General features: G+C 39.0%; 1 protein-coding gene across 4 annotated transcripts in view; it reads right to left on the reverse strand.

Moving 5' to 3' along the window:
* Nucleotides 1-15851, reverse strand: part of CUNH8orf34 (chromosome unknown C8orf34 homolog) — a 383946-nt gene that overhangs the window by 264189 nt on the left and 103906 nt on the right. For 3 of the 4 annotated variants that reach the window (XM_040741438.1, XM_005066755.4, XM_021225250.2), the window contains exon 4: nucleotides 7272-7400. The exons of the other annotated variant lie outside the window; for it this stretch is intronic. In XM_040741438.1, the coding sequence (XP_040597372.1) occupies nucleotides 7272-7400 (129 nt within the window). The remainder of the gene's footprint in view (nucleotides 1-7271; nucleotides 7401-15851) is intronic. 4 annotated transcript variants of the gene reach the window in all.

Consider the following 15851-nt stretch of genomic DNA (forward strand, 5'->3'; position numbering starts at 1 on the left):
AAAGAAAGCAACCAAAACAAACAAAGAAAATCCGGGTCTCAGATATCCCAGGAGACTAGCATCAAAATCAATATATAACTGAGGATGACCTTAAACTTCTGGGTCTCCTACATTCATCTTCCAAAGGCTGGGGTTGCAGGAAATCACCACAACTAACATTCAGGAATAACTTTTTACAGGAAAGCTGGCATGAGTCAACACTCTCCCCACCTCCTAACCACCTCCCATTTACTACATGATGGCTTCTGCTTTTGCTCTTCTTTGAAAACTATGTTTAGAAAAGTAGCATCATAGTTCATGATTATCAAATCAAACTGAGAACTTTTGTATTGTAAAAATTGGGTTTTTTATATTTCATGTTACCAAATCCACACATGTTTCTCACAGGAAGAGAAAAACAGAATGATTGCTATAGTTTGAATAGGAAGTGTCCCCTAAAGATGCACATGCTGAGTGCTTAATCCTGGACTGAAGGGAACTTCTTAGGGAATTGGTAAAATCTTTAGAAGATAGAGTCTAAAGAAAAGGGGTCACTAAGAGTGCACCTTTTGAGGTGCTATGGCCCCAAATATCTTCCTTGCTCTGTGTTTCTGTCAGCCTTGAGATGAAGAATCTCCTCTATCATATATTCCCAACTCAAGTGCACAGAGCCAACCGACAACAGAATGAACATTTCAAAACTGTGAGCTGTGGCAGACCCTGCCTCCCAAAGCTGTTTTGTCAGTTGACTTCTGAAGGAGGAAATAACACAGAGTAGAAAATGAGAAACTTTCATCCACTCCCAGACAGCTAATGAGAACAGTAGATGGATTCCTCTCCTAACATATTCAGATAAAGCACACAGATAAACTATGAGGCTCTCCACTGTGCACTAGTTAGAATGCTACCACAATAAACAATGGAGGCACAGTGTGGAAACTGAGCATATTACATGTGTATGTCTATCTTTTTGTGCAGACTTTATCTAACACTGGATACTTTCCTCCTTGGTTCTATAAACACATTCTGGATTTCATTCAACCTCTCTAAAGATTCATTCTCTACTTTCTTCATCAGATCATTTTACTACAGGGATTTTCAAATGTGTGTATGTGCCCTGACCTGTGAGTTTCCTTACCTATGCCTCAGTGATTCCCATATCTTTATTTGTAACTTCAACTCCACCCTAAATTGCCACCTAAGAAATGCGCTTGGTTTCTGGAAACACAGGGCAGTGGCCTACTCTGCCCGGAAGTCTCAGTGTCTGGGAGCTGAGTTTGAAGTGTAATGCTACATTACCCCAAATTCTCCTGAATTCTTATTTGGGATACAGGCAGGAAGCAATCTCCTTGCTTATGAAGAAAACTTAGAACAGAACAAACTAAACTAAACACATTTTTGTCCCTATTCCCACCCCTCATTAAAATCAGCAAGCTTTCATCTCAGAAACTTCTCAATTTACCTTAAATGCACTGTCTTCTACATTCTCAGGCTCTATATTATGACCACTGCTTTACTTAGGCCTCCTTCTCCTCTGTCCTTGCTTTTAGGCATGGACCAAATCGACTCTATCCACTGCATTGCCCCAGTATGATGGCTGTACAACACAGACTGGTTGGAGTGTGACTCTCAGAAGGCTTTGGAGTAAATAAGTCTGTCTCCCTACTCTCATAGTCATCTCTGGCTGGACGTCCAGCTTCTGTATCTTTCCCGATCCTTTGTGCATTAACAGAACAAGATTTCCCCTTTCTCAAGCTACTGCCTAAACTATCCGTCCTCACATATGAGAATGTCCATCCTCGTGACACACTCTGATGTTGCCTCGTCTTCATCTTTGCACTTTTTAGACACAGCTGTGACACAGCCTCTATTACAAAGTTAGAAGCTCTCACATTCTGCAGGGTGTAAAACTGTGTTTTTTCACACCAACTTCAAAAAGGCAGATTAAACTTGAAGTACAGGTCTGTTTACCCATCATCTTTGTTATTTTTTTACTGGCACTGAATTAACGAGGTATAGAATGAGCCCTTTGGTATAACGTCGTCTGCCTCTACATTTTCTCATGGGTTACGTTTTATGTTTCAAGTTATCAAATCCATACATGTCTCTCACAGGAGGGAGAAAATAGAATGAATGTTATAGTGTGAATACAAAATATACCCCAAAGCCTCAATGGCTGAGTGTTTAAGCCTGAACTGATGGGAACTATTTGGGGAAGTGGTAAAATGTTTAGAAGATGGAGGGTAGAGAAAGTGGCCACTGGGAGTGAGCCTTTGGAGTGATACAGCCCCCAGTCCCTTCCTGCTCTGTCCTTCTGTCACATGGGTACTTACTCTCCATCACATCAGGGTGTTACATTAGAGAAGACTTATTCTCATGGGCTCATAATTGACCGACCACAAATTCTTTTCTGTTACTTTTTCTCTTGATTATGACCAGATTGTTGATTTCAGTCTCAGTGCATTGATGTCTGTCTTCTGTTTTCCAACAACTGCATGCCTTTCCCTGGAAAAGCTCCAGCCAGTCTTTGCACCTGAGCTGTGATATAAGAAGGACAATGTCTGGCTGGCCTGAAGACACTCGTCCGCCACTGCCTCTTCCAGGGAAGCTGCCAGATGCAGAGTAGGAACACACTCAGGAGCAGCTAGGAGCCTGGCTACACTGGGAGCAGTAGTTTCCTGAGCAAATGGTTTGCTTGATCAAATGAACAAAACGAGGGGCTTCTGTCTTTTCACTTGAACTTGTTTGTTCACATTTTTACCTACTTGTTTTCAAGCATAGCCCTCCAATTCATGCCACAGCCACAGTAAAAATCCCCAGCAAACAAACCAAACTCATGCCATCTTCCATCAGCGGCTCACGGTTAAAGATGCTGAAGGCAGATCAGAAATGGAGGCAGAGACATCCCAAAGAAGATATATGTGGGATTCATGGAACCAGCAGGAGCACTCATCCAGAAAACCATGACTGTGTTCAATGCTCATCTCTGACAATTCCTTGGGAGTCTGAGAGTCCTGTCCTTAGAATGACTGCTCTGTCCTTAAAATCCTCTGAGGCCAAAGAGGAGATAAAGAGGAAAACAGGCAGGTAAGTGCAGTCGGGGGAAATGTATTGAGCCTCAAAATGCTAAATCCAAATTCAGTCTAGAGCCAGACAAGCAGCAGAGAATTCACCTTGGAGGATGTGGTTGAGCTGAGGCAAGGAAAAGCAGGTTGTTAGAAAAGGAAGCTGTGCCAGATGATGAGGCTTCAAGGAGAACAGCATAAGCAGATAAATGATAGGAGGCACATTAATGGACTGTGGTGTACCCAAAAGCCACAAGAGGTAGCACTGGAGACATGATAAGGCCTGGGAGCTCTTGCTCTGAGCTTTTAAGTGGAGTCGTCTGAAACAAGTGCCAGGTTTGTACCTAAGAGCCTCTTCACCTGCAGTGTGGGCTTACAGGAGAAACCAACTGTGAGTGTGAGGAAGCCTAGTGCTCATTCCTCCATCATCTCTATGTTTCTCCTGGTTTCACATACTGGCCAGTGTTGAGACTCCTTAGCAGCTTTTGTAGAATGTATATAAATATAATGAATGCCATTTTGCTTCCATGCCAAGGCAATGGAAACTGAGTTCCCATGCTCCTTCTTCTGCAGCACCTTTGAATGCCTTTTCTTAACTGTGGGGAAATAACAGAATGGGCAGGGTGTTCATCACTAGAACATCACATTAAGCTGTTCTCCAAATGAGGATATATTTATCTTGCATCACCTTACAAAAGTTATGCCTACAAGATTCCTCTAACATAAGAATAAGGCAGCCCAGTCCCCCATAAGATCAATAAGGCAGACACAGTTTCTATTTTTCCTTGCACAACACAATAATGAAATGAAATGGAACATGTTGACCAGCTAGACCAATCATCTAATCAATGATTTTAAGAGTACAAGGTACTAGACTCTGATAGGAGTAAAGAAACCAATAAAATTCAAAATATATTTAAAAGGAAAAACGGCCAAGGTTTGGTAACTTAGTTGTGGTGGGGGAGGTGACAGAAAAGAGAGGGAGAGAGAGAGAGAGAGAGAGAGAGAGAGAGAGAGAGAGAGAGAGAGAGAGAGAGAGAATAGCAGAAGGGTTTTATCAGTCATAGAAGCAGCATGATGAAATGCCACCTGGAGAAGAAGGTATGGTCGCTTTGTGGATATTGACTTTAATGTGGTGAACCTACGTGGGGATATATGCCAACCATTCACTTGTATGAAACCCTGAGAAAAAAGAAAAAAAACTGGGTGAGAAATAAGCACATTTGTGCTAGCTGTTTGTGAGTGATGAATAAATTATGAGGGTGGATGAGTTTGGCAGAAAGAGTAAAAACCAGAGTCAAAGGAAGAATCACAGGATGGAGAGAATTCCCAAGGAAGACCTAGGAGTAGTGATGTGAGGGTATCCACAGCAGATCAAGCAGCCCCGGTTCTCCAAAGACAGAGGTCAATGAGTCTAAAGAAGCCCTGAAGAAACTGCTGGAGCTCTCCAGCTGAATGAAGGCCACCGAACATTTTTACTCTCTTTGGCAGTTGAATTTAACTGGCAATGAGAGTGAAAACAATTCCAACAGAGTTACAAAAGGACACTGACATAGTAGAGACACTGAACACTAGCTGTTCTTCTTGACATGCTGTATGTGAAATGAAGAAGGAGACCTGAGACTGTCTGGAGTTAATTCAAACAAAAGAGGGAAGTTTTGTGTGTGTGTGTGTGTGTGTCCATCATTAGATTGTGCAGTCATGTGCAGTGGCCACTCATCTCCCCATGTGGAGATCAAACACCGGAAACGCATCGGTTCACACTGAGATGTTCCAGAAATTAAAATTCACACTGGTGTCTAATGACCAAGGACTAAGATGTGACTATAATAGATCTCAATGATTATTTTATACAAGACACGCATAAAATTGATGAACTATAGGGTAATTAGGGTAACTATTTCACTAAATTTAATTTCATGCAATTTGCTATTCTTTAATATACCCAAATGAAAGTAAAAACTCACATGTGTAACTTATTTTATATTTCTGTTGTGTTATACATATCTGAGCACATTGTAGGCTGGTAAGAATCTGTGATAGACAGAGGTCTATAACAGTTCCCAAGACTCCTACCTGTACAGTCCTTCTTTCTGAGTCCAAGAAGAACTACTGAGTCTGACTAGATGCTTGCCTCTTTACCAGAGCACAGTCTCATAGCCTTTGAGTAAATAAGATGAGAGATAAACAAGTGTGTACCTGACTTTACCAGATATACCCTTTGGAAGAAGGCGAAACTTCGGAGAGATGCTCTACCATGCCTCGTAAGAAGTGCCAAACTACCAACGAGATGCTTTCCTCTCCACTCTCCTAGTGCTAGTCTCGATGCTTCCTGCTTTTCCAGATTATCCTGAGTCATTAAAGAAGTCCACCATGGGCTTCAGACAAAACAAACCAGTGCGGTGGTGGCCCTACCTGTGAGTGAGTGTAAATGTTTATGCCCTCTTCAAACTCATATGTTAAAGCCTGAACTCCAATGTTACAGTGGTAAGTGGTGAAGCCTGGGAAATGATTGTGGCACAAAGGCTCCTCTGTCATTAGTGGGATTAGTGCCAACAAACACAAATGAGCCCCACGGGGCTCCCTGGATGCTCCACCACGTAAGTATATGAAAAAATGTTACTATCTATAAACAAAATATCAATCAAACAAACAGCAAAAAGACATTAATAAACAAGGATAAACTAAGGCATTCATCTTGGACTTCCCAACATTTAAAACTGGGAGAAGTATGTTCTATGAGTATAGGATCCTGTAGCCTGTGTTGTATTGTTATAGGAACCTGAATGAATTAATACAGTATGAGATCTGGGAAAGAGCACAGCCTAAAGTGACACTTCTGCTGCAAACTAGGTATGCACATCATTAAATACTTGCATAGTTCCTTAGTAAACAGTTTTGTATTGTGTGTGTGTGTGTGTGTGTGTGTGTTTAACATGTTTGTCAATCATCTTTGTAGCTCATGTCTGTAAACAATCCAGAAGCTGTTATAGCACCAGTCACTTCCCCAAATAGTAAGATTTAGAAATATTAGCATGTGCCTTTGTCATATTAATGGGATCAGGTACCTTTCAAGAGCATAATTTAATAATAACCTGAAAACCTACTTTATTGTTTTTGCTTCAAACATAAATCCAGCTCAAAGCAGGACTTTTCTAAATCCTATCCGGGCATCTTAACAGCTTATTCCAAGGCATCTTAGTTTCTCAAATCTCTTCATTGTATAAAAGTCTAAGTGGGCTCTAGTTTTAAATGCAAATGATATTTCTATAAATATATAACACATATATGTATATATAAATATACTATCTAACAATGCAATATGCATAGGTATGTATATTATAAAACTTTGCCAAAAGTATACCAAGTGACAATGACAAGCTTTGATACATGAAACTAGTAAAACTGTTCTATTGGGGAAAAAAAGATAGAGCTACATTTCAGAATTATTAGTCTTAAATTGCATCAAAAGAAAATTTTGATGAAGTCATGATTTTAACTAGCTTATGAAGATGTACTCATATGTTTCTACAAATCCAGTACATGTTCACCAAATTATACCATCAAGATGATTGTTGGGTTGCCTGATCCCTGCAGTGGTGATACTGGCTGAAAAGCTGACTGAAAAACATCTTATCTCAGAACTCCACCCTTCCCCAGGGAGCCACAGCCTTATCTTGCTACTTTGGAGATGGAACGAACCAGCTTACCGGAGTTAAGTGATTTATCTGTGGTGATCACCTTGTAGATGACAGTGTGAAATCTCTAGCTCATGCCCTCAGAGTAGAGATGTTACTTTTGTGGGAAAAAATAAGTTACATGGCACCATACTAGACTCTGAAAGGACTCTAAGAATTTGGCCCAGTTACTGATCTGCAAGTATATAGTTATCCAAACTCATAGAGGAGAAATGAAGGCTTATTAGTGAGAATGACACAAAATAGCACTTTTCAAAATAGAGAAATGAAGAAGATGCATTGGAACTATGTGACAGAAACCATGCAGGGGAATCAGAGTCCAGGTGCTCCAAGAGGTCCTATAGCTCCTGCCCACTGTGCACCCTGTGGACAGACCTGAGCCATGTGTACAGTCAAACCTCCTTTCAACTCTCACTTGCTTAGCCTTCCTCGGCCTTATAAAATGATAATGACGATGTCAGAAATGGATCATTGCCAATAGTGATGTATGTTTCTCCTTTAAAAATTATTGTCAAGAAAATGAACTTACTTCTGGAGAGATTCTCAAGGGCTTTCCCCAGCTTCTTGCTCTCCTGAAGGATGTGGTTCAATTCATCAAAATCACGGCTTTGTGGTTTAGTCCGCCAGCTCCACTTAGGATGGTCTACTGACCTTGGCACTATGTTTAAAAGAAATGGTTACTTCATAAGCATGCCGCACAAGGATACAAACTCACCATTTATCGTTGTGTAAGACTGCATCAAGATCAAAGTGCAGAATAAAAATGGTTAAGCTGGAGATGGTTTTCTTGTGAGTAAACAGCCAGGGGATTTAAAATTGAGCTTGAAGAAAATGTTTTAACCAATAAATAAAAGGAAATATGACAGCGATTATGGAAATGGGAAATTGAGCTACTGATTTAAATCTAATTACTTCTATAACTTAAGGGGAAACACAAGGGAAAAGTTTATTCTGCATAATGCTAAAATAAATTACTAAAAATAATTACTAACCTCATCATCAGCAACTAGTTAACATGTTTATAGATACCATCTTGATATGTCTTCTAAAAACATAAGAATGTATATATGTGTACATATCTATATCTATATATCTATATATGCCATAATTTCTCCTAAGTTCCCATTCAAGTTATGTTACAGTTAGGAAATATTTATTTTTCTTTCAAAAATAAATTGAACACGCAGAAGTGATTAGGTAAGGTTTGTCTCTGAGAAGACACAAAATGGAGTGATTAGCACTTGTGGGAATTAGCAAAGTAGAGAAAACAGAGCTCATAACCCAAAGAGTGGGATGCAAAGAAAGTCAACACATTATTTAAATAAGAATTCACCAACTCAGGAGCACAAGGTTAAAGCAATGAAGACATAAGAACTTAAAGATTTCCCAGATATAGAGTCGAATTATAGGGCCCATCAAAACTCAACTTCTGTTATTTCAAGTTTTTAAACAATGTAAGTTTTGGGGACAATAATAAGAAATTGGATTAAGAACAGACTTAGCAATATTGCAATAAAGAAGAGTTTTTAAACATTCCAGAAGAAAGATATTTCTAACTCAAAATTTTATACAAATCAGTGATCCAATTGCAATATTTAAAGTTTTTGAGAGTTCTAAGAAAGTTGCTGGAGGGTGTGCTCTAACTCAATGAATAAATAAACCAAAATCTTAAAATACTTGGAAGCAGGAATTGGTGAAATCTAAAAGAAAGAAAAGGGAGGATTCTCATGAGGACAGGGAAGGTGGTATGAATATACAGTTGGAAAATATCTATGGGTAAATAAGTTAAGAATTAAGGAAGACAGCAAAGGGCTGCAGGGGAGAGGTCTCCAAGATGCCATCAATGACATAAAGGAGGCAGGGCTTGAGGAAGCATAAGTGATGAATACACAGAAAGCAAGGCAAACAATGAAGAGCACATCATTAGTTCTAGAAAATATGAGTTTGTCTTGCTGATAAAACATTAATATAATTTTAGTGATATTGATGCAGAATACATCTTAGAGAAAATTTGAATTAAACACATTGCTCTGCTATAAGGATGAGATAGGAGTTGATGTGTGCATAGCAGAAGCAAAGTGTGAAGACAATTTGTAGGTGATGCCTCAAGTTCAAAAAGCTAAGAGCTGTTGAGAACCATATATGTTCAGATATGCAGACAAAGAAAGTAAAATAAACATTCAAAACATCTAAATTGATCCCAGTTAGAGTTGGGAAGGAAGAATAGCAGTACTGTGTTAGACAGCTCTACTTTGGAAGCATAAGAAAGAGTCGCTGAGAGAGTAGATAAAACAATATTGGTACCATATTCTTCAAAATTGTGATAGCCATGTTTGATAACCTGCTTTGAATAATTTCTTTGATCTGCAGTTTGTATTATTGCAACATCTAATTTGTTGTAAAATCATTTTTCTTCAAGATCTTTCCTTGCCTTTCAATTTATAGAATAGTGGAAAAAAACCACATATACTCTAAGTCCATGTCCAGGTGCCACTAGATCTATCCCTGAAATCCCTATGTTAACAAATCCAAGTGAGGCCAGCAGATGACATGACCCATCAATAACAAATCCTGAGAAACTATATAGCAACTTTAAGGCATTGGGTTTGAGGCACCTCACATAACACCAAAAGTGTCCTTGGCAACTTTACAGAGAATCTGAGATCAGTTCCTTTTTATATGCAAAGCCTGTGTTGAATCATGAATGTGAATGACAGCACGGGAACTAAATTCAGGATGACCGTGTGCATCTTATGATCATGGGCATCTTAACTACCCTTCCAGATTCAAAAGGTGTCTAGATAAATAATGGGAACAGGCTTGTGAAGTCAACAGTCCAACATGCAGTCCTGGATGAGAACATCTTTGTAGATTTTTGCCAAATGGAAACTATTGAAGTTGTCCTTCATTTTGGAACTCAGTGCTACAGTTACATTACAGCTTAGCAAATTTCTTCAGGACAGTGTCCCAACATAGTATGAGCCAGAGGATACAATGACAGAATTTGAGGACACTAAGAGTAAGCTCGCCCCAGTACAGGAGGGTGGCCACAGCACCACGGAGGTGGACTTCCCTTATTTCCCCATGAAGACCATATGCCACTTAACTGCCTACTGAGCCAGGTGATTTTTTTTAACAATTCCATATATTAATCAAATTCTAATTCACTTTTCATTAGTTGCTTCTGTTCATGCATTTGAAACTAAATTTATTGTTTCTTAATTATAATTCTTGTCTTTTTAACAGTATTTTATTTTTGAAATTCTACTATAATTACAAAAGTTCCCCTTCCCTTTCCTTCCTCCAGCCCCCTATGAACCTCCTCGCTCTCTCACTCCTTACTCTCTAGCTCAAATTAATAGCCTTTGTTCTTTGATATAAAAATAGTTTATGCATTCCTTTAATAAATGCATCTAACTTGTTCAGTCGATGTAATTTTGCTTGTATGTATATAATATACCAAGGGCTGAGAATTCGGTATTAGATAGACAATTGGCAGGATCTTTCCTAGGAAAGACTGTTTCTCTCATTCATAACATTCCTTGACAGTAGCCAACAATCTTCTAACTGGACTTAAGACCTGCTCAATATGAGGGAGATCATGCCTGGTAGTAGACACCCAGCAATCCATCTGGGGTTAGTGGTGAAGTTGTGGATGTCAGATGAGAACCTACAACCACACTTTACTAAATCAGCATAACCCTCATGAATTTTTAAGACCTAGTTGACCAAATTCTTTGAAGTAGAAATGAGAACTGTCATTGATGAATGTGTAAATATAAACAATTTCTGCAGAGGAGAGCCCAATATTGTCAGCCAGAAGTACTGCTGTTATCTGTACCAACTCTGTATTTTTGCCCCTTATTCAATTATAGTTCATAAAATCCCATAATGTACATATTTAGGCAATACCACATGGTTTTCATACATGTATGCATTATTCATATTTAAAAGAAGGTGAATACATCTGTGCCCTTCATTTGTTATTTCTTGATGGTGAGAACATTCAGAATTCTTTCAAGCTTTCTGAAATGCATGTGCATGGTCACCTGTGGTCATTCCACTATGCATGGTCACCTGTGGTCATTCCACTGTACATGGTCACCTGTGGTCATTCCACTATGCAGTAGTCACCTGTGGTCATACCATTGTGCATTGGTCACCTGTGGTCATTCCACTCTGCATGGTCACCTGTGGTCATTCCACTATGCATGGTCCCCTGTGGTCATTCCACTGTGCATGGTCCCCTGTGGTCATTCCACTGTGCAGTAGTCACCTGTGGTCATTCCACTATGCAGTAGTCACCTGTGGTCATTCCACTGTGCATGGTCACCTGTGGTCATTCCACTGTGCATGGTCACCTGTGGTCATTCCACTGTGCATGGTCTCCTGTGGTCATTCCACTGTGTAGTGGTAGGACACAGTTTCTTGATCCCCACTAGAACGTAACCTTACGAATTAAACTTCCCATTGAGATTTATTTATACCTTTCAGTTCTGATTTCTAAGTCAGCAGATATACCATGCTCTCCTTCCCAGTATTCCAGGAAGTATCCCCAGTACTATAGTGACAGTTGAATGAGAGTTGATTGAGGTGAGGTGCTGTCTCACCTCTGATTTCTGCACATAGCTTCTAAATGTTTGGACACTATTTTGATGTCTTTATTCTCTTGCATTTATGTAATCCGTAATCCTTATGCATCATCCTTTCCTTTTTACCCTAAAATTTTCCTGATAATCTCTACATATCTAGGTACTTCTGTTTATGTATTTTGTAATAAAACATCAAAAAGAGCATCTGGAGAGATGGCTTAGCAGCTAAGAACACTGGCTATTCTTCCAGAGGGCCTAGGTTTGATTATCAGCATGTACATGATAATTCACAATTATTTGTAAGTCTGTTTCCAGGGGATCTGATGTTCTTTTTTGGCCTCTATAGACACAAGGCATGCATGTTGTATATTGACATACATGCAGGAAAGACACCATACACATAAAATAAAATAATAATGAAAAACAATAAAGAGAAACTGAGACATATTCCCCCAAATGCAAAGAAAAGCACTAATAAAATTGCTGAGAGATGATTCCAGTTTTTTTGGTTTAACCTAAACCAACATATTTATATCATTTTCTTAACTATCTTATGAATATGAAATGGGCAAGAAGTATAAACATTTATTTATTTCCATGCATAGGAAATTGATGGACAATATCATTTTCATCATTCTGCCAACATTTTGTTCACTATAAGCAGTCATCCACAAACAAAGCAAGATTTTCTTGTTTGGAATCTTTTTTCTTGTTTTGTATTTTGAGACAGAGACTCAATTTGCAGCCCTTGCTAATCTCAAACTTACAAGACTCCTACCTTCCAGAAGTTGAATTACGGGCATGTGGACTAAATAAATAGGTTAAAAGAAAAAAAAAAGGGTCATAGACAGATTAGGGATAACTGGAGAATACCTGAACATAATAAAAGCAACTTTCAGTAAACCAAAGCTAACATCAAACTAAATGGAGAGAAACTCAACACAATTCCTCTAAAATCAGGAACAAGACAAGGGTGTCGACTCTCTCCATACCTCATCAATATTGTACTTCAAGCTCTAGCTAGAGCAATAAGACAACAAAAAGAGATCAAGGGGACACAAATTTAAAAGGAAGAAGTCAAACTTTCACTATTTGCAAATGATATGATAGTTTACATAAGTGATCCGAAAAACTCTACCAGGAAACTCCTACATCTGATAAATACCTTCAGCAAGAGGCAGGATACAAGATCAACTCAAGAAAATCAGCAGTCCTACTATATACTGACAATAAAAGGGCAGAGAAAGAAATCAGAGAAACATCACTCTTCTCAATTGCCACAAACAACATAAAATATTTTGGGGTAACACTAACCAAACAAGTGAAAGGCCTATATTGCAAGAACTTTGAGTCTTTAAAGAAAGAAATTAAATAAGACACCAGAAAATGGAAAGATCTCCCATGGTCTTGGATAGGTAGGATCAACATAGTAAAAATGGCTATCTTGCCAAAAGCAATCTACAGATTCAATGCAATTCCCATTAAAATCCTATCACATTTCTTCACAGACCTTGAAAAAACAATTCTCAACTTTATATGGAAAAACAAAAGACCCAGGACAGCCAAAACAACCCTGTTCAACAAAGTAATGTCCAGGGGCATCACAATCCCTGACTTCAAGCTCTATTATAGAGCTATAGTCCTGAAAACAGCTTGATATTGGCACAAAAATAGACAGGTAGACCAAGGGAATCGAATTGAACACCCCGATATTAACCTATACACATATAAACACCTGATCTTTGACAAATAAGCTAAAATTATACAATGGAAAAAAGAAAGTATCTACAACAAAACGGTGTTGGCATAAATGGATGCTGGCATGTAGAAGATTCCAGATAGATACATGTCTATTGTCATGCACAAAAATGTCCAAATGGATCAAAGACTTCAAAATAAATCCAGTAACACTGAACCTATTAGAAGAAAATTTGGAGGGTACCCTTGAACGAATTGGTACAGGAGACCGCTTCCTGAACATAATACCAGTAGCACAGACACTGAGATCGACAATTAATAAATAGGGCCTCCTGAAACTGAGAAGCTTCTTTAAGAAAAAGAACAGTCAACAAGACAATAAGGTAGCCCGCAGAATGGGAAAACATAGTCACTAACCCCACATCTGGAAGAGGGCTGATCTCCAAAATTTACAAAAAAACTCAAGAATCAAGTCTCCAAAACACCATAAGATCCAATTAAAAAGTGGGCTACAGAATTAAATAGAGAATTCTCAATAGAGGAGTCTAAAATGGCTGCGGGACACTTAAGAAAGTGCTCAACATCCCTAGTCATCAGGGAAATGCAAATCAAAACAACTCTGAGGTATCATCTTACTCCTGTCAGAATGGCTAAATTCAAAAACACCAATGACAGTTTATGCTGGAGAGAATGTGGAGAATGGGGGACACTCCTCCACTGCTAGTGGGAGTGCTGGCTGGTACAGCCACTTTGGAAATCAGTATGAAGATTCTTCAGGAAAATTGGAATCAGTCTACCACAAGACCCAGCAATTCCACTCTTAGGCATATAACCAAAAGATGCACATTCATACAACAAGGATGTCTGTTCCACTATGTTCATAGCAGCATTATTTGTAATAGTCAGAACCTGGAAGCAAATTAGATGCCCCTCAACTGACGAGTGGATAGAGAAAATATTGTACATTTACACAATGGAGTTCTATGCAGCCAAAAAAAATGGAATCTTGAAATTTGCAGGCAAATGGATGCATTAGAAGAAACCATCCTGAGTGAGGTAACCCCATCACAAAAAGAAAAACATTGTATGTATTCAATCATATATGCATTTTAGACATGGATCAGGGGAGTGTCAGCCCACAATCCCACTGCCAGAGAGTCTGAGAAACGGGAAGGACCCTAAGAGAGATATGCATGGAACCCCAGAGAAGGGGAATGAGGCAAGATCTCCTGAGCAGATTGGGAGCATGAGGGGAGGGGAGAGGGAGCCTGGAAAAGAGAGGGGCAGAAGAATAGGTGAGAGGTGGACATGGGGGAGCAGGAAGTTTGAGTCAGGGGAAGAATAGAAGGGAGCAGGATGAGATACCATAATAGAGAGAGTCATTTTAGGTTTGAGGAGAGATCTGGCACAAATGAGATTTCCAGAGATCTACAAGGATGATACCAACTGGCAAACTAAGCAATAGTGGAGGTGCTACCTTAAGTGCCCCTCCCTGATAATGAGTTTGATGACTACCTTATATGCCATCCTAAACCTTCATCCAGTGGCTGATGGAAGCAGAGGCAGACACCCACAGCTAAACACTGAACTGAACTCCTGGAATCCAGTGACAGAGAGGAAGGAGTGATGAGCAAAGAGGTCAAACTGGGCTGGTGAAATCCAGAGAAACAGCTGACCTGAACAAGGGGGAGCTCTTGCACCCCAGACTGATGACTGAGAGGCTAGCATGGAACTGATCCAGACCCCCTGAAGGTGGGTGTGAGTGTGGAGGCCTACGCAATCTATGGGACCTTGGGTAGTAGAACAGTATTTATTCCTGGCATACAAATGGACTCTGTGTGCCCATCCCACAATGAAGATGCTCTTGTCACTTTGGGGAGGGCCTGTGTCCTGCCCTGAATGAAATGATAGACTCTAGAAATCCCTCATGGAGTCTAGGGAATGGAGTGGGGATTGTATGGGAGGCTGGGTGGGTTGGTGTAGGGGCAGGGTAGGAGGTGATGGAGAGGGAGCTGGGATTGACATGTGAAGCAAGTTTTAAAAAATTAAAAATGGATCTTTGCATTTCTAAATTGATTTTTATTTAATATTTTAAAATTTATCTATCTACCTGTATCTATCTATCTACTATCTACCTAGGTATATGTAATATATATATATATATGTTACAACTTGAGCAGCACTACTGTTATCATTTTCTACTTTATTGATTTTATGGAATACCAACATATAATTGTAATCCCCAAAGGAGAAAACAATCAAAAACAATATTAAGGAAGTAATATGAATTGGATAAATCATACAAATACTACTGAAAAGTGATATATCTGTGTTGATTGTATTAATGTCAGACAAAAGAATGCTTTATAAAAAACTTTTCCTAAAGACAAAGAAGGACAAAATATGCTGCTCAAAAGAGTCAATCCACCACAATGGTATGTCACAAGGGTAACATTTATGTATTTATGTTATTTCTATCCTTACAGTCTCAGAACATAGGAATCAAAACTTATATAGTTGAAAAAAACATAGCTCTAAAATAAGAACTGGAGAATATAATATTCCTATCTATAAAAATATTTAGAATTCTAAAAGAGAAAGCGGTGAGAAAAAGACTGACTTCAACACAGCAAACTACGGTCAGCAGACACTCACAGAATATTGCACTTGATACTGCATTTGGCAGGCACTTTATGTAACATAGCTGAGGAATTATCAACAACTTTGAAAGAATCAAAATCATACAAAATATGTTCTTTGACCATGGTAGAACAACAGGAAATCAAAAGCAAAACTGGAAGACACATGGGCATGAAAGA

The sequence above is a fragment of the Mesocricetus auratus genome, unplaced genomic scaffold, assembly GCF_017639785.1.
Source record: "Mesocricetus auratus isolate SY011 unplaced genomic scaffold, BCM_Maur_2.0 Super-Scaffold_6730, whole genome shotgun sequence".
Lineage (NCBI taxonomy): Eukaryota > Metazoa > Chordata > Mammalia > Rodentia > Cricetidae > Mesocricetus > Mesocricetus auratus.